The 20,830-nt window shown below is 47.9% G+C and overlaps 6 protein-coding genes across 6 annotated transcripts; 4 read left to right on the top strand and 2 right to left on the bottom strand.

Moving 5' to 3' along the window:
* Positions 1 to 39: 39 nt before the first annotated feature.
* F4807DRAFT_193491 (cyclin-C) lies at positions 40 to 1,642 on the bottom strand. The gene is made up of 3 exons (XM_047993721.1): positions 1,311 to 1,642; positions 1,032 to 1,241; positions 40 to 963 (listed from the first exon to the last, which is right to left on the bottom strand). Exons 1-3 carry the CDS (start codon positions 1,468 to 1,470, stop codon positions 383 to 385), a joined length of 951 nt encoding a protein of 316 aa, XP_047858119.1. The 5' UTR covers positions 1,471 to 1,642; the 3' UTR covers positions 40 to 382.
* Positions 1,643 to 2,146: 504 nt separating this feature from the next.
* F4807DRAFT_456149 (mitochondrial carrier) lies at positions 2,147 to 4,632 on the top strand (the record flags this gene model as incomplete). The annotated part of the gene is made up of 8 exons (XM_048000838.1): positions 2,147 to 2,309; positions 2,383 to 2,463; positions 2,540 to 2,747; positions 2,998 to 3,695; positions 3,748 to 3,794; positions 3,854 to 3,972; positions 4,028 to 4,063; positions 4,116 to 4,632. 8 exons carry the CDS (start codon positions 2,147 to 2,149, stop codon positions 4,630 to 4,632), a joined length of 1,869 nt encoding a protein of 622 aa, XP_047858118.1.
* A 745-nt stretch (positions 4,633 to 5,377) lies between these two features.
* Positions 5,378 to 8,055, bottom strand: F4807DRAFT_193427 (cysteine proteinase). The gene is made up of 2 exons (XM_047993720.1): positions 7,908 to 8,055; positions 5,378 to 7,845 (listed from the first exon to the last, which is right to left on the bottom strand). The coding sequence occupies exon 2, from the start codon at positions 7,627 to 7,629 to the stop codon at positions 6,010 to 6,012; it is 1,620 nt and encodes a 539-aa protein (XP_047858117.1). The 5' UTR covers positions 7,630 to 7,845; positions 7,908 to 8,055; the 3' UTR covers positions 5,378 to 6,009.
* A 2,739-nt stretch (positions 8,056 to 10,794) lies between these two features.
* Positions 10,795 to 13,608, top strand: F4807DRAFT_193295 (FAD binding domain-containing protein). The gene is made up of 6 exons (XM_047993717.1): positions 10,795 to 11,192; positions 11,240 to 11,862; positions 11,912 to 12,205; positions 12,254 to 13,391; positions 13,452 to 13,476; positions 13,537 to 13,608. The coding sequence occupies exons 1-4, from the start codon at positions 11,138 to 11,140 to the stop codon at positions 13,208 to 13,210; spliced, it is 1,929 nt and encodes a 642-aa protein (XP_047858116.1). The 5' UTR covers positions 10,795 to 11,137; the 3' UTR covers positions 13,211 to 13,391; positions 13,452 to 13,476; positions 13,537 to 13,608.
* F4807DRAFT_193317 (uncharacterized protein) lies at positions 13,609 to 16,154 on the top strand. The gene is made up of 5 exons (XM_047993718.1): positions 13,609 to 13,713; positions 13,768 to 14,121; positions 14,188 to 14,261; positions 14,315 to 14,464; positions 14,518 to 16,154. Exons 2-5 carry the CDS (start codon positions 13,941 to 13,943, stop codon positions 15,763 to 15,765), a joined length of 1,653 nt encoding a protein of 550 aa, XP_047858115.1. The 5' UTR covers positions 13,609 to 13,713; positions 13,768 to 13,940; the 3' UTR covers positions 15,766 to 16,154.
* On the top strand, positions 16,155 to 19,943 carry F4807DRAFT_193318 (uncharacterized protein). Its single transcript, XM_047993719.1, has 6 exons — positions 16,155 to 16,400; positions 16,454 to 16,638; positions 16,883 to 16,960; positions 17,038 to 17,335; positions 17,399 to 18,515; positions 18,584 to 19,943. Exons 2-6 carry the CDS (start codon positions 16,596 to 16,598, stop codon positions 19,373 to 19,375), a joined length of 2,328 nt encoding a protein of 775 aa, XP_047858114.1. The 5' UTR covers positions 16,155 to 16,400; positions 16,454 to 16,595; the 3' UTR covers positions 19,376 to 19,943.
* The last annotated feature ends 887 nt before the right edge of the window (positions 19,944 to 20,830 follow it).

Below are 20,830 nucleotides of genomic sequence, written 5' to 3'. Positions count from 1 at the left end.
TTAAGGGTCCAGCCACGTGCATTAAACTAAAGCTTGCAAGACAACGGGAATATCCTACGATGCCATGTAGGAACGGATGTCCTTGGAAATGGTATCATTTCCCGCAACTAGTATTCATTCCATCGGACACATAATCTTGGATTTCATCTTCTTGTCTCCACCACTTAACCTCGTTTTGGATTTGCTATAAATGATGATTTTCATAGAAGTATTTGAAGATATTTGATAATATATATTGAAGCATTTTTGTGTCTCGCTAATCCGAGAAGCTCTCAAAAGCTCATGGCCTGGGGAATGTAGAATCACATGCTGATCCAGGCTTTCGTAGTATTATGCTCATTAAACCGGTCGGTATACTCCCTTATGAGACGTAGCGGTGTCTTCAGTGTTTGTCCAATCCTCTTGCCTTAATAAACCTGTTGACTTGCTCACGCGAAATTTTGTCGTTGTATTGCTCGTGGCATTCGTAGAACGAGATCAGCTCTTGTGTACAGTCTATCATGCCCTCGATATCGACGTTACTCTCAGCAAGGAAAGCTGCGAATCGTTGGACCTTAGTCACCCGCGCTTCTTGTTGTTTGTCCCTCTCACCGACACCCGGAGTGTTCTGGCCGCTCCCGCCGGTTCCAGGCCGAGTCTGTTGAGCCTGTGCTAAGGTCGACGTTAATGTGGCCATATTCGCCGCGGCATTCCCGCTTGTCATTGTATTTGGGCGAAGGACCAAGCAAAGAAGTATCGCCGTTAGCGCAATTACGTGGGGAGGATATAAGAGCGGTAGGTCTGTCATGTAGTGATCATTAATGACCGATAGAGCTAGGTTTACTTCGTCTTGGTTGAGGTTGAAGTCGGACTGGAGACTCGTCAAAGTTCGGTATGGTTGGTGAATTATCAACTGGGAGTTCATTTCGGAAATGAGAAAAAATTCACATTCACCGATGCGAGAAACTTCAAGATGAAGTAAGTCTGCATTGTAGGATTGATTCCCTGATTAGCTACTGCCTTTCGTTCGATGGAGTGTATACCTGTCATACCTGGCCAAAGAGATCGCGCTTCTGTGACGAACATCCTAATATGTTGCGGACATTCCTCCATCTTGCAAGCCAAGTATAGCGCAGTGGTGAGAGCGAGGTACGGGTTTGTGCGGCGGATTTCGACTTTGCAATAGAATCGTTTGATGTATATTTGGGCGGTGGCAACAGCCTGCTGTTTGACATTGAGCCTCTTGCTTAAACGACCGATCTCTGGTAGGGCACGTTTTAGTTAGTATTTAAATCAACATCAAATCTGGATAGAAGGATAGCTTTTCTCACGTTGGTTAAAATAGATATTAAGGTGAGTCCTCCGTGGTAGAGGGAACATCTGTACCAGGTTCTGTTCGCTCTTCTCTAGCTCTTCGCGCATCTGAGCAAGTTCATCTTTCGAGAACTGCCAGTAACGTCTCTGAGTCGACTCCCAATAGTTGGCTGCCATCACGGCGGCAATCTGAAGGGTTGATATATTCTAGCCCATGAAGTTAGGGCAATTGGAAACGAGTAAATCTGACATTGAAAGACATAATTGGGTTTTTGGCAAACCCCAGCCCTGTGAGGCTGACGGAGGCTTACACCTTACACGGAGCCAAGGCTGGGAGAAAATGCAGAATGCAGGTTGGATTGCTACATAGATCTGGAGATATGGATATATCGGACAAAAGATTAAAGATGATTTGGCATGTACCGATGTTACCCAACCGACACTGTACTTTCCTCGTTTAATAGCTGATGATGTACAGTGCCCCCCAGTGCCGCGCGGGAAATCGTCATCCAGTAAGCTTTGTCTCCTGTCGGCTTATCGTGCTTATCGGCATTGCCAATTGGCTCGGAGGCTTTAGCATGGATTCCCTGTTTCCCCAGAGCCTTTTTTGCGGGACGGCCGTCATTTTCGCGCGTGCCGTCAACCCCGTCTTAGCCTTTGAATGGTTGTAGAAAAAACAACCTACGTCAATAATTCGACCTCCACGGCCGTTCAAGGGAATGACCTTGGACACGACACAACCGCGATCTCCGACTAAACGTTCTAATAATGCCATACCCATAGTATCCCGATGACCAGTTTTGCGATCGTCTATCCTCCTTCGTCATCGTTGCGCCTGTCATGATCCCTGAGCATGGATCTTCCCAAGGTGATAACTAAGCTAGAGATGGAGATGGAGGAATCGCAGAACCAGCGCGACGCACGTGTTGAGGAGCTTTGGAAGCAGCTTGATTATCAACATAAAGGCGAATTGGATTGGAAAGCCTTGCAGAAGGGGCTCAGGAGGATCGATCATCGTCAGCTATAAAACCCCGCCCTGGACGTCTTGTCTTAGACTTGACATGTTTTGTAACTGACCTGATGCGGTAGCTATGAAAAATGCCGATAATCTTCTCAAGACCATCATCAAAGTTGTAGATTCGAACGGCGACGGCAAGATTCAATACGAAGGTCGGGAATCTCTAGATTCAAACACCTAGGCTGTAAAAAGAAATATCCCTAACTGACTGCGTCTGGATCGATATAGAATTCCGAGTGTTCGTCGAGGCTGCTGAGCGTCAACTCTTCGTTCTTTTCAAATCTATCGATCGAGACCAAAATGGGAAAATAGATAAGGAGGAGCTTCATCATGCCGTGCAACATGCTGGTCTTGCAGTGCCAATGCGCCGACTAAACGAATTCTTCGAAAATATAGACCATAATCGTGATGGGTTCATCACGTACGAAGAATGGCGGTTAGTTCCCCTCCGATTCGTTTCTTAGATTCCCCCGCTTCCCGTGACTCTGAGGGATTAATTGGATTTCCTGGGCGTGAATTTACTGCGCTTGTATTGGAGGCGGTATGGGATTTTGCCCTATAATCACTTTAATCATTTTCAAGTGCCATAGTATCGATGGTCACCGGGGATACCAAATATCCCAACTAAATATATTTGACGCCCCGACTATTTGACCAAATACTAATCCTATATATTACACTCTTAGGAACTTTTTACTTTTTATGCCCAACACTGATCCCACTACTACACTGCGGGCAGTTTTCACATTCTATTCAGACATACTCACCCTCAACTCTGAAGGTGACTCGGTGGTTAGTGAAGAAACCCTTCAAGGGCTAGGTACGAATATTCTCTACACCCTCTTTGGTTCAATCGTGAGACTCGCATCTCCTGGATTACCTCCCGGGCGAGAAGACTACATACCTTCTTCAACCGATAATAGCGATTCACAAGACCCAGAATCTACACCACGTACCTCTCGAACCTCTCACCGTGCGCGCAACATGGGTGCCGCTATGGCACACTCATATGATCACGCCTCCGAAAATGACACCGCATCCGGTGTCTTACTGGAAGCTACGCAACCGGGGATCCCTGTGGAAGACGTTGAAATTGAATCTAGCTTGACTGAGAAGAGCAAAAGATCCGTGCTGATAAAATACATCCCCGATTCAGGCTACTTTGTCGCCGGTGCTGTGGCGGGAGGCATTTCTCGCACTGCTACTGCTCCTCTCGACCGACTGAAGGTCTACCTTCTCGTAAATACCACAGCGAACGCCAATGTTGCCGTCCTAGCAGCCAAGAAAGGCCAGCCTATACAGGCCCTGAAGCATGCTGGCAGACCTCTCGTCACAGCAATCGCCGATCTGTACAAAGCCGGTGGTGTCCGGGGATTCTTTGCTGGTATTTACTTCTCCCTAAACTTATATTGACTGGAAGCTTACCATTTTGTCAGGTAATGGGCTTAACGTGGTCAAAATCATGCCTGAGACGGCAATCAGGGTACACTTACCTAAGACCTTGGTACCACTAGTTTCTTGGTGTTGCTGACGATCAACTAGTTTGGAGCGTATGAAGCCGCCAAGAAGACGCTCGCGGGTTTCGAGGGGCATAATGACCCGCACCATATCAACCCGTATTCAAGATTTGTTGCGGGAGGTGTGGCTGGCATGACAGCACAGTATGTTTCACATATGTCCCCTTTTAGCTACGATGAAAAGCTAATGGATGTATAGGTTCTGTGTCTACCCTCTCGACACTCTCAAGTTTCGGTGAGCCTTTTATATATGTATCAGTGTTCGAACCCGTGGCTTATGCAACTAGACTACAATCGGATTATGTCGAAGGCGGTCCTAGAGGCAATACTCTTCTCTTCCAGACTGCTCGCAAGATGTGGGCAGAAGGTGGCATGAGAGCCGCCTACCGAGGTGTGACGATGGGGCTCATTGGCATGTTCCCATATTCTGCGATTGATATGGGCACATTCGAGTTCCTCAAGACTACCTACGTCACATATACAGCAAGGGCCTACAGCATCCACGAGGAAGACGCCATGCCTAGCACCTTCGCCACGGGAATCATGGGAGCAACTTCGGGAGCCTTTGGCGCCTCTGTCGTATATCCTCTGAACGTTCTACGTACGAGACTACAGACACAGGGTACCAGTATGCATCCGGCGCGCTACACGGGGATCTGGGACGTGGCACAGAAGACGGTTAAAAATGAAGGAGTAAGAGGCCTCTACAAGGGCTTGATGCCGAATCTCCTGAAGGTCGCTCCCGCGCTTAGCATTACGTGGATGGTGTACGAAAACGCGAAGCGAATCTTGCATCTGAGCTAGGCGCCCTGAAGACATCACGTAAAGGGGTAAGAGCTATAGAGGGTACAACATGTTACAACCTCCAAGAATGTCCCCAAACCAATTTGGCCCATCTCTTCCCGCAGACGAGGAAGGCATCAGGTTTAAAAAAAAATAAAAGGGGCGAAGATCTTTTTTTTCTTCTTTTTAGATGGATAGAACTCCAAGAAAGGAGTGTTCGCGATATATCCCAAACTTGCATCAGCAGGCGTTTTATAAAGGCGGGCGGGCAGGGGGAGACAGGGTGTGAAATCTTTTGCTTTTTTTTTTTTTTTTTTTTTTTTTTTTTTTGGTTCTCTCTCTTCGCAGACGTCGCATTTTCGACAAATTCGAGAGATTCCCTATGTTGGAGATGGGCGAGCAAGACTCAGGTGGGGAAAGTGATGGTGACTCGAGTCTTTTAGGTAGCAGGCGGACTTTTATTATTTTCATGTTTTCCGGTTGCGGATAGCTCGTGTAGATACCTACCTAGGTAGCTAGGTACTATGAGGGGAGAATTTTCTACTATAGCTAGGTAGTTATCCTGTAGTACGTGAAATAGATGCCTTGAAGGATACCCCTTTTACAAGGCGGATATTGCTAGTTACCTTGGTTTCATTGGCATGCTCTAGTACAATGTTATATGACACAAATCTTCATAATGGAAGCAATTAGTAGGTAGATTTGGTGAGAACGAATTGATTCGAGACCTCATACTTTACGCATGTCACAGAAACAATACCAAGATCCTATGATTAGTTGCGTTCGAACGACTCGTCGATTTCTATCAACTATGTCGAACACCTAGCGGCCCTTATTTCATAGGGACTTACGCAGCTCTCAAACGACTGAGAGCAAGAGCATCTCCAGCATAGCCTGTGAATAAACAATGTTTGCACAGGGGCTCCCCCGACTCCGGCTCGAATCTCAAAAACCAAAAACAACCAGAATTTGCTCCAGCTCCCAATTTTAGGGGCGAGCGTGTCCCACTTTCAATGCATTTCCCTCCCAACCAGCCGACTTTTCCAGACTCCGTCCTTTCATGCCTCAAGGGGTATCTTTAAGATGCCAACCGAGTTTCAAAACGATAGAAAACAAAACCACATGCCTTCTGCATGGGTACGCCCCCCCCCTATTTCCACCCAATCTCCAAATCTCAATATGAATAAGTACCAAGTACTAAGCGGGATTGAACCGCGTACGACAAAATATTCCGAAACGCCATTTCATGCAATTCCAGACCAAGAAGAAGATATTAATATAATAGACAATGGTGGTTTGGCAACGCCTCTTCGTTTCGAGGAAGTGCTAATAAGAAGTGATGAAGTTGTGCACTCGTTATGTCGAGTAATATGTGTGTCGGATACAGATCGTTCTTGATCATATGTGTGATAGGTCGAAGGGACCGGTGAAGCCGCCGTTTAATAGTACAGCAGCGATTCTAAGCCTCTGAAGAGGCATGTCATCCTGAGAGTAGCCGCTAGGATCTACGCCGAGCGACAAATAGATAGAGTTTGTGATAACAAACATGCCGCAGTCGTAGCCGTTTGTCTGTTGTGGCACATCGTACTGTTCCGTGCGCCATTCGTCGGCAACGTATTTGCTGCCCAGAAATGTTTCCAGCCAGGTCTTGGCGTCTGTGAGATGTCGCGGTCCAAGTGAATGGAATGAATCCACATAAGCGACTGTTCGACGTGTAGGTCGGATAACGAGAACGGTCCAGTGATTACCCTGATTGACTGGGATGAGCAGCGTATCGATGTCGAGAAAATTGGCTGGCTTCATGCCCCAATTTCGGTCTAACCCTCGCGGGTAGACATTCTTTCTAGGTTCGGCTCGGAAGTTTGACCAATACTGTGATGAAAGCGCAACGCACTTTGGTGCGTCAACCTTTGGACGGACACCGGCTTTATCGTTGATATATGTTGCAAGGTGAACTAAGGCAGCTTGGATGTCGTTGTCGTTCAACCACTCATTTGAGGGTACTAATCTCCCAAAATCGTGTGGAGTGAGTTCTACGCCATCTCGATGGCGTGCTCCCTGCCACTTATGCTGTTCTGTATGGCCGTTCCCTGGCGACGCCCTAGCTCTCTGTTCCCATTCGTGACTAAGCGGGGTTATAAGGGAGGACCTCGCTCTCCGTAGACCGAGCGGGCGAAGCGACTCGTTAAGTCGCTCTTCTTCTATACGAAGTCGCTCTTGGCGTTCTTTTTCTGCCTTCTCCTGCTCTATACGTAGCCTCTCTTCGCGCTGCGAGTCCAATTCATAAATCTTAGTTGTCTTGGGCGTCAGCCGCAAGCGCTCTAGGCCAGGTAGGCAAATCTCGTCGTCGTGCTCGAAAAACTCCAGGATATTCTTGTATTTTGGTGGGGGTAAAGGTTTCCACTCTGGATCAGGTACATGTTCTACTCGCTGAGTTTTCTCTTGGCTTTCAGGTGGAGGTGTTTTTGTTTGAGTCTGAACTCGCTTTGGGGAGATCTTCTTTCCATTGGGAAATAGCTTAGCTGCTCTTTTAGCGGCAGCACTAGCGGCGGAGGCATTTGGTGAGATGATAGGAGATACGGACGGCGATGATTCTAGGTCTGTGTATTGCTTCTCAGAGTCCATCGTATCTTCGGATAACGCCTCTACTTTAATATCTCTCATATTGATATTAGTAGGGCTAGGAGAATCGATATCCATAGGATCATCGACTAAATGAGTAGGAGTGACTTGTTCTTCGGTACCCGGCGTTCCTGTGATATCTTCAAGGTCGACTCGACGACGCTTAAGAGCGCGTCCGCCATCCTCAGGGGCCGACGAGGTCGCGGTAACTGAGGCCTGGCGAGGCGAACGAAAGATTCGGCTGCCCAGAGTAACACAGAGACTATAAGATGAGTCTCGTAAATAAGTGACAGCATTACAAATATTAGCGCCGAACCGAGTCGGAAAAGCCATGCTGTTATTCGATCGCGCTTCTACGCGATCATCATCTATCCCCGAAGGCCAAGCTCCAGGCATTGAGTTGGCCACGCGCTCTGCGCGCTCTGGAGCCACGGATGATGGGATAGCCGGCTGTTGCAGACGTCTGCGGGTATCCGGGCTAAGCGGGTTGATACGTCGGGGAGTGTGAAATGGGAGTTCGGGGTGTCGTCGACCAAGCTGATTACTTCTGACTGGGCTAGTACGTCGGAGAGGTTCCTAACTCTCCTGAGCTACTAGTGCAGCAGGTTGCGTCTAGATCAATTGTTAATACAAGTCAAATGATAACTAGTAAATATACAAACGTGTAGACGTACCGAACGATCATAGCCCGAATGATTTGCAAACAGACTACTATTTGGTCTGTGCTGGTTAAGCGGCGAAGGCCGAGAGAATAGAGCGGGCTGAGCGGGCTGGCGAGGTTGAGTGAATAAAGGCCGTCGCGCAAAGTCTGGTTGATTCAGTCCAAGTAGTTGAGTACTAAATGGAGTTGGGCGTGGCCAAGCTGGCCGATATAAAGGAGATGGTTGAAAAGGTGACGACGATGGTAGAGACAACGGGGATGATGCAGGTGTGGCCGACTGCTCTGCTATAATCGACTGGTCCACAATTGGCTCATCGAGTTCATCATCGGATATGATACGAGATTCGCTACGAGAGTAGCTATCAGAATCGTTATAAGATTCGCTATAGTCGCGGTCTTCGGTTGGAGAGAAGCGACGCTTCCTCGTTCGACCGATCACAGGGTCGCGAGGAGTGACAGGGTGTGGTAAATCTGGAAGTTGGAAGGTAACAGATCGTTTTGGTCGATCCGCGCTCCGGCGGTTCTCTGTTGCGGAAGCCATTGTCAATTGTGTTTACTTCAAAACTGGCAAGAAAGTGGTAATAAAGGAAGAAAAGGAAAGGAGAAGATGGTTGTGAGGTGATGTGTGAGAAAAGGTAGAAGGTGGAAGGGTGATTTGGATTAAAGTTTTTGAAGGTTCTAGAATCTACACAAAGTAGGCCAGAGCGCGTCAATAGTTTTTTTTCGAAAGGAAGGAATGATTTCTGTTTAGAGTCACCAAGTTTTTATAGTTTGGAATGGCTGCCTGGTGATTTAGGAGGTTGATTTTCCAAAGTTAGTTGCCGCCTCAGGCACCCACATGGGAATATCCATTGAAAGACACGCACTTGACGCGATTTAAAGAAATACTTTTATTGTCTGTAGGGGTTACGTACAATGCGCATCGACTTTTGCGACAACTTTGGACGGCAATGTTGCGCGATCAGATTTCACGTCGCGGAAGGAGGTTATCTAGATAGTAAAAGTTGAGGTAACGCAGTTCTCAATGGAAGGAACCAAGATGCAATAAGCATGCACGAGCCACATTACTACCATCAGTATTTTCGCCGCATCCAGCCTTGTCGATCTTCTGAGATGCGTAACCTAGGCTACTTTCGGCCACAAATGGTACTTAGATACGTAAATATTTTAAAAGTTTAAATCTTTAAGGTACTGCAATGTCTAAGTACATAGGTAGGTACCTAGGTATCAGAAGCCACACTATTGCTATGTGTGATAACCGTAGTAAATACCTACATACAAGTATCTGTACTTACTTCAGCTTGCTAATTTCAATACCAGGTACGTGCATATGTACTGAATAAAGATTAGGTAGGTATGTAAAAATATATATATATATATATACCTATCTAGGAAAGCTGCATATATGTGCTTAGGATATATACCTTCGTAATGCGAATACTTTGCTTGGTATTAAGATATTAGTTACATGGGATTCAAGGTTCTACCTGCGTACCATTGACTGATTTTATCCCGCCCATAGTGGCACCTTACGTACGGTCCGCATCAAGCAGGCGCTCTCAAGGATACTAGTGACTACTGATAGACATTGAGGGGGGGTTCAGGTAGGTACCTCGGTGCGTTTGCACCACCCTCATAACAAAATCGAAGGGCATCTCAGCATTTGGATTGGGTACAGTTTCATCCGATTGCCACGCTGCCTAATACTTCTCGATAGTAACTCATTCATACACTTACTATCATCAAATACCACCCTCAATTAAAAATAAAAAAAAGTATAGGAGGTTTCAAGGTGGGCGTTCGACGTAATAAGCCCTGGCTTGAGGTGCTCGGTTCTCGGCTCAGCCTCATATGCAAGATCCCGATACATCACAAGGTGTATCCAAACCCCAGAGCACGCAGACGACATAGGTAGCCTCGGTTTTGTTTGGCTTGGCACCTACTTCGAGTATTGTATGCGACAATCAAACTTGCGTAACAACTCAATAAGAGGGAAATCTCAGCTCCATTACCTATTCGTTACCGTGTTGTGCGGATGATATTTATTATTTTCCGAAGAAGTCCAAGACATCTTTAAGGAGGCTACGCCGTCTCAACTATTAACTCTTGAATCCTGTAAGTTGACACCCCATCCGCTCCATATCTAACTACCTAGGTAGGTAAATAGCCTATCTTATGCAACAGACCCGGTTCCAAGCGGATAGCGAGTTTTTGAGCGGAAATTCTCCCAATAGGACGAAGATGATTGTACGAGAAAAAAAAAAAAAAAAAGATCGTACGATAATTGTATGTACTTCGTATCTAAGTTCAATGTTATTTTAACATCTAACACCAACATACATATTAGACCCCGAGCACGTGTATATTCGTGATGCGGAGAATAAGGGTTGTGGGGGCAATCCAGGGTTCCGTTAACGCCGAAGAAAAACAGTCGAAACCCATCAAACTCAGCTCATACTTGAGCATGATTAGGTTGTCGCCGTTCCACTCGTTTCCACCTTTCCACCCGGTAATCTTGGCTCCCCAGAATTCTCGTTCCCGTCCTCTTCAGCCGTGAGTAACCCCCCGCTACGGCCCCACCAATTATTGCCGTGACAATATCCCGGGGCTATGATCCATCGCGAGCAGCACGCTTATTTTGGTGATCACAACCAACAGCATAGTCGACTATTGGCGAGATGAAGCATCCCAACTCTCCAACACACCCTCGCCTTCCCTACGTTACGAATAATCTATACATTGCCCTTCATACTCATCCGTAGGTAGTCTGAGCTCTTAGTGAGTACCTACCTAGTTTATACATGCTACATGTATGGGATGCCCTCATAGACATCTTGAGAGCAACAATTTGGTAGGCGTGGCACACTTCCCGATGTCCCTGCCGTTATGTGCGACTAGTGCAGACCTCATGGCACGGGTGCTTATCGTTTCGGTATACGTCTTCGGTCGTTCTTATATGTAATTTGTGCAAGATAAATTATACCTCTCGTCCGCTATTGTTCTCAGCTCATACCATTCATTCCGGTGCAACGGGTACCGCGTTTTTCATTTCTTGAACTTGTATCAGCAGCCCCTAACAGGGAGTGTTCGTCGTTGAGTATCTAGATATACACATATGTTCTGACTAGGTACCTTTTCGTTTGCCTCTCGTTTAACATAAGGTTGTCCTACATACTGAGGTGCATCAACGTCACCTAACCCCTTAATCCCACCGTATTACGGATTTCTATACATATTATACTCATGAAAATGGGGAGCCAGTCTTCGAAAAGGCCTGCTCCATCGCATTATGACATTGGTGAGTTGTTTGCCATCAACTACTGTGTTCTCCGCTAACGTATTTAGTCATCGTTGGAGCTGGCCCTGTCGGGCTCATGCTCTCGACATGCCTCGCAAGATGGGGATATAGCATTAAGCATATTGACAACCGAGCCGAACCTACGCCCACAGGACGCGCAGACGGTATCCAGCCTCGGTCCTTAGATCTCCTTCGCAACATGGGCCTGAAGTCCACTATCATGGCACACAAACCAGCGAGAGTATTCGAAGTAGCCTTCTGGGATCCACCCCAAGATGGCAAGGGCATCGTCAGAACCGGCACTTGGGCAAGTTGCCCGAGCTTCATCGACGCAAGATACCCCTTTACCACGCTCTTGCATCAGGGACGGATCGAGCGTGTGTTCATTTCAGACCTTGCAAAGAATGGTGTGCAGATTCAACGGCCGTGGACCATCAAGGGTTTCGAATCGGATGAAAATTCCAACCCGGAATATCCTGTCCAAGTTTATCTCGAACACACCGACGGAAGTTGCCAGGAAACTGTCCGAGCCAAATACTTGTTTAGTGGCGAGGGCGCTAGATCTTCCATCAGGGACCAGTTGGGTATCAAGATCATCCATAAAGATCCAATTTCGCATGTTTGGGGCGTTATGGACGGCGTCGTGAAGACTGATTTCCCTGACATCAAAGTTGGTCTCGTTGCATAGCCTGGGCGTTCCTTGAATTAACGGATTGTAGATGAAATGTACAATACACTCTCAGCATGGGTCAATAATGGTTATCCCCCGCGAAGATAACATGGTTCGATTATATATCCAAATTGCGTCGTCGACGGATGCGGATTGGAGTCCGCGCAAGACTGCTACGGCGGAAGAAGTCCAAGCTTCCGCGAAGAGAATTCTTGACCCGTACTTCATTGAATGGGAACGTGTGGAATGGTACTCGGTATATCCTATTGGCCAAGGAATTTCGGACAAGTACACAATTGACCATCGGGTGTTCCTAGGTGGCGATGCGTGCCATACCCACAGTGTAAGATCATGGTACCCTTGAGCGGACAGTCTCTAACCCCATCTGCAGCCAAAAGCCGGTCAAGGGATGAACACAGCATTCTTGGATGCTCTTAACCTCGCCTGGAAGCTTCATGCTGTCGAAGCTGGATTCGCTGACCGAGCTATCTTGACAACCTACGAACCCGAACGCAAAGATGTCGCAGAGACTCTATTGTCCTTTGACAACAAATATGCGAAGTTATTTTCGCAACGACCGCCAGCTGCAAAAGAGGTTCAAGCGGCGTCAGAACAGACGAGTGCCCAGACAGAAGATAATGAGTTCGTCAGAACTTTCAAGGAGGCTTGCGAGTTTACCAGCGGCTATGGTGTAGCATATAAACCCAATGCACTAAACTGGTCGCCAGCTCATCCAGCCAAATCCCCTTTAATCCATCCCAAAGAAACTAAATTACGGACGGGACGAATTATGATCAATGCGGACGTTACGCGGGTAGTGGACGCTAACCTTGTACATTTGGAACAAGAGGTTCCCCTCAACGGCTCATTTCGCATATATATCTTTGCCGGGAGGCCTTCCATAACCTCCAAGGCCCTGAAGGATTTCGCTTCTCATCTCGGAAACAAGAAGTCCTTTTATGGATCTTATCTTCGATCGGATATTGACTCTGTCTCGCACCACGAGAAACATAATCCTCATAGCTTGTTCTTTACACTCTGTACCGTATTCGCTGCTCGACGGGATCAGATCGAGATCTTACGTGACGTGCCGAACCCGCTTGCTCGCTACCGCGACCACGTCTACGCTGATGACAGATGGGACCGTCGCGTGCCTAATGCAGTGGCCGCAGCTCACGCTAAGATGGGTCTGGACCAAGAGAGGGGTGGCATCGTTGTCGTTCGACCGGATGGCTACGTGGGCATCGTGACGAGTTTGGTCGAGGGTAGCGGGACTGTGGATGCCTTGAACGAGTACTTCGGTGCTTTTTCCACGAAAAAGCTGGGCGAGGCGACAGCCCAATTATGAAATAATGTAGCGCTTCAGCATTAGCTAGATGGTTTATGATGAGTATACCCCCTGACTTTCACCTACGTGGATCCTACACAGCTCGAGAATACAATATTTCATATCGTATAAGGTATCCAGACATCAACAAACCTAATCATGACTTCTCAATGAATATCGCGATATGCGCTTACTTGCCTAGGTAGGGAACATCCACTGCAGACCATGGTGTTGATGCCACTAACTAGGTACATGTAAGTAGGATTAAGAATTCAACCACGTAAAACGTTAGTATCCTTCTAACTCTGCTTTCACTTATCGACATCGATATTTACATGTGAAGGTAGGTATACGACCGTGCTCTCCATCTACCACAGAGTTATGGTCCTGGAAGCAGCTCCCTAAATGGGTATCTATGTATTCACAGGTACCTTAGGTACCTTATACCAGACAATAGAGTTCATTTTAATCGACGCTTCCAGTTTACTTGGCTTACTCCGGCAAGAGCAAGTACTTACCTGCAAGTAAGCTTCCATCGTTGTATCAGATGGTCTCAATGCTAACTATGAAATCTCAAGTGTTACCTCCTATTCCCCCCAAGTTGCAGCAGTCATCTTCATGATCTCTGGTCATGCTATAATTTCGCATTGACAGCTAGTTTAGCCCGAACGTCTTCTATTCTTTGGCTCTGGCCGTAACACATGCTAACCCCTATCCACACCGATCTACGACAGTTCTAAATATTTACAACATGACATCAGGGACCACACACCACCAGAGAGGATTTGCAATTTCCACGGCGAAAGACAATTATGTCACCAGAGGACTATTTCACATTCCTCGCGATGAAGAAGACTCTACCTTCGATATAGGTAATACTCACAAGCGGTCTGGCATTCATAATCTGAATCGGACTGGCTACCACGAGGATAGTGAGTATACGGTTTCTACTAAAGTACTCATGTATTAAAATAAACCCTTGACTTACAATTACCCAGAATGCCGCAACGTGCTTGTAAGATATTGCGCACACATTCCGAGAAACTACCAATACAAGGATGGCATCCAACAGGTTCGCCTCTTATAGCTTAAGCAAATCATTCACTTCCTGATAAGTTGCAACAGATCTTTTTGATTTTACGTGAACATCTTGGCGACGAGAATCTCGACCTTGCGGGCGGCGTGCTTTATGAACTGATCGAGGTCGACTGTGAACACACGGATGATCCGGGCGCAGCCTTCCAACGATGGAAGCATGATCATTTACGTAGATATGTTAGGATCCCACAATTTTGCCCATTAGGGGGTAAAGGCTGACGAGTCTCTAGGCCGACCTCGAACTCCCCCACGTCCCTCATATGACCACCATTACTTCGTCAATCATTCCTACTAAGCGACTCTCACAGTGGAGATCGACACACCCAAATAGATATCCTTTCGTATTATCCGACTCATCACCTTCAACCGAGAGAGCATCAATCGACCCCAGCTGTATACGGCACCGGAAGGCGTGGATGATTGATCATACACTGTATATATCTTCGCGAAATGATGGTACTCGTCCACTTAATAGCCCGAATCCAAAGGAATTTCACGAGAGGCAATGGGATGACGGATATGGATCTCAAGGCAGACTCATCGAAGAGCGAGATGTACCCATTATCACCGCGGATCGTCCAAGCGAGACGTCACCTCCAGGGACCGCAGACAATCTTCTTAAACCGCTGAGTCATCGAAAAGGACTTCAACGCTGCTCATCCGGAATTAGTCTTCTCCAGAGGCTAACAGACAAGATTTCATTGCATAAACGTGAGCATAGAACAGCACAGAAACGGCGTACCTGGAGACCAGGTGCCCTCATATTCGAGCAAACGCCTTCACAGCTCCTGGATAAAGAGACTAGTTCCGATGTTACCACAGTACCCCTTCCAGTTGGTTGTAAAGTACCAAATGCAATATTTGCCAGAAAATACTTACTTGTTGAGGCTAGCGATTCGCTACCCGAGTCTCTATTTTTCAGACAAATGCCTACTGCTGAATCAAAGGCCACCGACACACTAGTGGAAGCCGCAGCTCATGGACTATTAGAAAAATCACAATCCTGGCTGTTTCGCGGACCCTTTACGCCGCAACTAGGCTTCGATGGAGGATTAGATTATCAATGGACTCCTCTGGAACCGACTATTACTTTCAGAAGGTTCCATGTGGATGCTCAGGCTCAAGATATGACGGATTTGAAGCCAGTTAGTAGAGTCGAAGTGGAAAAGCCGAAAACGAGCGAAAATTATGTGACCCTTAAACGGACTTCGACAAAGAGGCAAGGAATAATTTTCAGCTTAGCGACAGGAGTCAACGATGATGACGAGTTTACTCGGAGGTCGCCAAACTATACCACCTCAAGTAGCGCCACATACGGTGACCCAAGCGTGACCGTACCGCGCAGCATTGATGGAGCAGTATGTTTGTCGCTGCAGCTTCAAGGGCCTTCGACTTCAACTGATCGAGGAGACTTGGCACTCTTGACTTCTAGCGAAGTTGAGTCGTCAGACATAGGAAGGTTCATATTAAACGTATAAATCTTAGGTATATGGATGTATACTAACTCTGAGTGAATATTCTAGGAAAGAGTGTTTATCGCGCCGCCGAGACTCTTTAATTTTCCAAAATATCGAGTTTACAATGCCGGTAGATGGCTCCGAGTTAGATAGCCCAACGCCCAATCGGAAGGTTACTGTGGTTGAGTTAGAGCCGAGTCGGGGTTCGCTCACGTCCGATTACGACTACAACAGAGTCGAAGAAACTTTAGACGATAAAAGCTTCCATCGGATCAACAATGAGAAAGAGGGCGTTTCAACATTTGATGGGTCAGTTGTTCGTATAGAATCTGGTGGACCTTGTTTCTGCGGTATGTCTCAGGGGACGACGGTCGAGAAGCTTCCCTCACGGAAATTCAACGAAGAGGTTGAATGGAAACGTCGGGGTCAAAAACATCAACAAGATGGAAGCAATGCCCTTGCGCAATAACCATTATCTACTACTTGCCTAAGGCACAATTAAAGAATGATGAGCCTAACATGTACTTAAGTTTAAGCGGACCTTTCTAATCAACTCACCTTCAAGAATCCTCCTGAGTTGATGAAATTCGACCTACACCGCTCCTTTTGCATTTTCTTTCCAACATGACCAATTTTGCGGCTTCTCAAGTAAATAGGTACGTCTACCTAGATAGCCATCTTCCACGAATTGCCCCTAACCAGTACAAAGTCCAGACTTCTACCGCTAAACACGTTGGGAGTGTGGCAGACTGAGGCTACAGAGGCGGCATAAAAGACTTAAATAATGACCCTATCATCATTTGGTAATAGTATCTCGTATAGACGACCTAGCGAGATACTAATAGGATAAGATGGCCAACTTACAGCTCCCCTGCGAGGGGATGTCGGTGCCAGGTACGTTACAGCTATGATACACGCAGGCGATGTATACATCATACAAATGTGTTCATTGAAACAAAATGGAGATACTGTCATTATGAACGTCTACAGATGGTAGGGACAATGTAGACGTTCACATGAAAGAAATTAGGTATAATTCACATTTCTGCTAGTTGTTTCCAGGCGGGCCTCGAGCACTGACTGCAGACTAACTGCTGTTTTCAGGGCTAACTATAGTTGCTTGGGTTACGAATTCTAGGTAGAAATCGCAGCCCGTTACGAAGCTCAAGGAATTCGTCAATTAGGTACCTAGAATTGTCTTCAGCTATCAGTGAAGGTAAGTCACCTGTGTCACTTGTATCATATCACCTAATAATTTAGGCATCCCATCCATCTCGTACTGACCTTCTTTAGAAAATCAACAAAAGGTCTGGAGTTGGCTCGACAGTGCTACGAATAATAAGCAAGATCCCAACCTGCTGGGTCCTTTTCCAGATTGGATACCTCGCAAAATTTACTCACCATCTTTGCCTGGAGACCTGCCTCAGAGCGGTGGACTTACTGACATAGTGGACGCGCCTGTGGAAAAACCCTCATCTTTTTCTACGGGCAGATCACGCAGTGCTTCACCTGTTCTCCGAAGAAAATCCTCTCGTTTACTTGTCACTCACAACAAGCTTAAGCGCGTTCGCTTTGCTGACCTACCCGATATGTAAGTAAAAAAATTTTTCTGATATTACTATACATCATTTCGCAAATATACTTACGATGATAGGTACCCTACTCCTGCGAAGACTATCGCCTCTCTCGAAATGGAGCCTGCTAGAGGCCGAACGGCCACCAAAGAGCCTGGCCGAGAACCCTTCCACGCGCGAGTCGCATCACAGCCTCAGTTGCCCAAGCCAGAGGAATTCGGTGCGTCACAGCATCAGTACGCTAAGAAGTACTCGAACACACTTGGCCATACTCGCAACAACAGTGTGCCGGCGGTTCAACAGTATCCGCAGCAACCTGGCAGACAGCCGACTCCCGAGCGAGGTCGTAAGCTACAGAAGACTTATGAATTCCAGTCAGACGAGAGCGACAAAGGTCTCAGCCCTGTCGCTGAGGCGACAATGGACAACCATCTTCCCCATGCGACGACAATGAACGATATCATTGCTAGACGTGACACCGAGGCACGTGACCATTCTCGCTCTATGTCACGACACAAGTCGCCTAAGCCGTCTTCCTCAGTTGGTGCTCAAGCAAGACGTCGCCCTCCTCCGCTTGACCTTAACGAAACTCACCGGTATGGAGTGGTGGTTCGTGGCAATGCCCAGCCTGTGCATAACCCCGTCTATTCACCTTACCCCGAACAGGGACAGCAAGGACAACAACATCAATTTGTTCAGTACCGTAGCTCTTCGGTGTACATGGATGACACCCCCTTGCCATACTACGATGAGCCTTCGCCTAGTCCCCTTCACGTCCCCACTACGAGCGAGATGCGAGGACGAGCGGATAGCATTCTGCAGGGTTACAATGTCTGGAAAGACTCCCAGTCTGGCGTCGGAACACCCATGGGCGGACTCGAACGTACCCGTTCCACGACTGCGATGGAGCATGGCCACCCTTCGGAGATGATGAAGGCTGGTGATCGAGTGTCTTTAGGCCCTTCGCACGACGGAGCCACTTTGGCCGGTACTCCCGTCCAAGAGAGATTCAAGGAGGTCGAGGCACCTCTTTTTACGCCCTTAACTCCGTACCTTATGCACACGCGAATGGGATCGAAGACCATGATCGGCAACAAGGGATGGCTTGAAGACACAGCCGAGCAGGCTAAGAAGCCCACAGCGAAGAAGAAGGATGCGAGCTTCATGGACACCTTCAAGAAGACGGCTCGAAAGATCGTACGTATCTTTCACCCACCTCTATCCGCTGAATTGCTTGAAGCTAACGTCGTCTTTTCTTAATACAGGCAGCCGAGATGACGGAGTTCCGAGGCGAGAAGCCGCGCACGCACACAGCGCGCGAGCTGAACATCTCGCTGGACCCGCGCGAGCAGAGCCTGCTGTACTGCGAGCTGGAGTTCATCCTGAGCAACGCGCTGAGTGCGTACATCAACCTGCAGCTGCACAGCGGGCGGCTGAACCCGCACGTGCACGCCAAGATCTCGGACGCGTGGGAGCAGAAGGGGCGGCCCAAGGTGATCGGGTTCCGGTACGACCTCGAGACGCAGATCGACATGATCGCCGCGCACGTCGGCAGCTTCCGCTTCTACGGCCCGCACCAGGCCGACCACGACGTCGTCAAGGGCTGCCTGTACGGCATGAAGGTCAACGCGCGATCCATGCGCATCCACACGTACTGCCAGCCCGACCCCGTCATCGCGAAGCACATCCTCGACGCGCAGGCCCTCATGCGGCTCCTGGACAGCCCGGACAGCGTGCAGGTGCCGCTCGCGGAGGTGTCGCAGTTCTTCAAGGTGGTGCTCGAACGCGAGAAGGACGCGCGCAAGAAGCGGCTCGCGGAGAAGGCGGGAGCGGCCGCGGGGACCGCGGGCTACGCCCCGAACAAGGGCCCCCGGCCCCAGAACCAGGGCCAGGACCCCGAGAACCTGAGCCCGCCGAAGGGAAAGCATCCGGGCGAGTACCGCGTCAAGAACCAGATCGGCGTGCCGGAGGGCGAGCGCGACTTCAGCGGTCCGGTTCTCGAGCCGAAGGTTTATGACCCCTTGCGATCGAATCCGCCGATGGGCGGACAGCGCTAGTGAGATAGGCGTTGGTGCTAGGGTCGTTTTTGAGTTTGTGTTTCAGAGGTTACGTTACGAGTTGATGAGTGATGAATGATGTCGCTTAACTTCTACCTATGGTTCGCCTTTCGTCGACGGGAGGAGAGGCCAACACTTACTTTTTCTCGATACCCCCTTTTTTCTTTTTTGAGGGACGGCCTCATTAACCAGATACCCACGCCCCTCCTCCTTTTTAATACCGGAGGGTAATGTTCTTCGTTTTGCGTTTTGATACGACGTTGTCTAGCTCCGTCTCCAAGAAGACACTTCTGCGCCGATGAGAAGAGCCTTTGGCAAACATCGATGAGACGGAATTAGTCTGGAATGCGTCACTTAGATGGCCGCGGTATAATTGTTGCAGCCTGCCCGGTCCGCCTGTGTTTTCTTCTTCTTTTCTTTTCTTCTCGGTTTCTTGATTCTTATAGGTGGCATTTCGACTGAGTGGCCTCGCCTCCTTTCGTATCTTACGAAAGGTAGGTGTAGACAATCTCTCATTCCCAACCTTTTCCCAGTGACCTTGTCTCTGTCATTCTTGTGGAGGAGATCGAGGGTCTACTGATTTATCAGTGAAACTCATATCAATGCTTCTCCTTCCTCTTCTTCTACATTGGTCATATCATCTCCTGTCCTGACAACTGCTCCTTATCCTTTCCCGCTAACTTCTGGATTTTCTTTGGGTTGCGGGGTTGTGGAGGAGCAATTGCATCGCGGGTAAATTTTATCGTGATACGATTGGAATGAGCCTTGCTCGTTGGGATTAGGTAGCAATGAATTAATTGACCTGACTATGACATTATGTCTTATACTTATGTCTTTCTATCTTGCCAAAGAGGGCTTTTCGTGAAACTCGTGAGACGATCTGCGTAGGAGGACGTCTATAATACCATGACCGATTAAGCCCACCAAGAATGCCTTACACCAAGTGCTATGCATGAGACATGGCACCTTCGGAACTCCGGGAGATAGACTGGCGAGGCTATGAAAGACGTCTCGGTGTGGTAGGCTTTGTCCTTATTCGGGTACCTGCATATTCTTTCACTCCTTGTTAGTATGAAGGTTACTTAATATTCTTAATTTATGGGCGAAAGTGCAATATTCTGCGGGCCTGGATCTCTCATGAAGTCGTCCGCGGGATGTTTGACTGGGCAAGAACGCTGCCACTTCTAAGAGAAATAGGGGGTTGGATACGCGGGATATGCAACCGCGTGGGATTCACGAAGAGGTTCACATTTATTTTACGGACCTCGGGAGCTGCCCTTGCTCTTGGCATTTACGTAAGGAGATACTTATGTAGGTACCTATATATTCATCTAAACCCTCCAGACCCTCCTATGTCTGCCACATGCATGTAATCAAGTGTTCTACTGGAGCCCGTGACATCATATGCTCATAACCCCACCAATGGTCACCCGCCAGCGACAGGGCAACTGAACA

Source organism: Annulohypoxylon truncatum (genome assembly GCF_022578515.1).
Source record: "Annulohypoxylon truncatum strain CBS 140777 unplaced genomic scaffold F4807scaffold_3, whole genome shotgun sequence".
Classification (NCBI taxonomy): Eukaryota; Fungi; Ascomycota; class Sordariomycetes; order Xylariales; family Hypoxylaceae; genus Annulohypoxylon; species Annulohypoxylon truncatum.
Note: the sequence above shows the minus strand (reverse complement) of the source record. Positions and strands in the feature narration are given on the sequence as shown.

Excerpts from the sequence above, each read along its gene's own strand:
- F4807DRAFT_193427 (XM_047993720.1), bottom strand. The coding sequence starts at position 7,629 with ATGCCTGGAGCTTGGCCTTCGGGGATAGATGATGATCGCGTAGAAGCG.
- F4807DRAFT_193318 (XM_047993719.1), top strand. The coding sequence starts at position 16,596 with ATGGCCAACTTACAGCTCCCCTGCGAGGGGATGTCGGTGCCAG. Across the intron at positions 16,961-17,037 it reads GTCTTCAGCTATCAGTGAAG|AAAATCAACAAAAGGTCTGG; the intron begins GTAAGTCACCTG and ends GACCTTCTTTAG. Across the intron at positions 18,516-18,583 it reads AGAAGACGGCTCGAAAGATC|GCAGCCGAGATGACGGAGTT; the intron begins GTACGTATCTTT and ends TTCTTAATACAG.
- F4807DRAFT_193317 (XM_047993718.1), top strand. The coding sequence starts at position 13,941 with ATGACATCAGGGACCACACACCACCAGAGAGGATTTGCAATTTCCACG. Across the intron at positions 14,262-14,314 it reads ACAAGGATGGCATCCAACAG|ATCTTTTTGATTTTACGTGA; the intron begins GTTCGCCTCTTA and ends AAGTTGCAACAG. Across the intron at positions 14,465-14,517 it reads ATGATCATTTACGTAGATAT|GCCGACCTCGAACTCCCCCA; the intron begins GTTAGGATCCCA and ends ACGAGTCTCTAG.
- F4807DRAFT_193491 (XM_047993721.1), bottom strand. The coding sequence starts at position 1,470 with ATGGCAGCCAACTATTGGGAGTCGACTCAGAGACGTTACTGGCAGTTC. Across the intron at positions 1,242-1,310 it reads TAATATCTATTTTAACCAAC|AGATCGGTCGTTTAAGCAAG; the intron begins GTGAGAAAAGCT and ends GTGCCCTACCAG. Across the intron at positions 964-1,031 it reads AGCGCGATCTCTTTGGCCAG|ACTTACTTCATCTTGAAGTT; the intron begins GTATGACAGGTA and ends CCTACAATGCAG.
- F4807DRAFT_193295 (XM_047993717.1), top strand. The coding sequence starts at position 11,138 with ATGAAAATGGGGAGCCAGTCTTCGAAAAGGCCTGCTCCATCGCATTAT. Across the intron at positions 11,193-11,239 it reads TCCATCGCATTATGACATTG|TCATCGTTGGAGCTGGCCCT; the intron begins GTGAGTTGTTTG and ends TAACGTATTTAG. Across the intron at positions 11,863-11,911 it reads CTGATTTCCCTGACATCAAA|ATGAAATGTACAATACACTC; the intron begins GTTGGTCTCGTT and ends AACGGATTGTAG.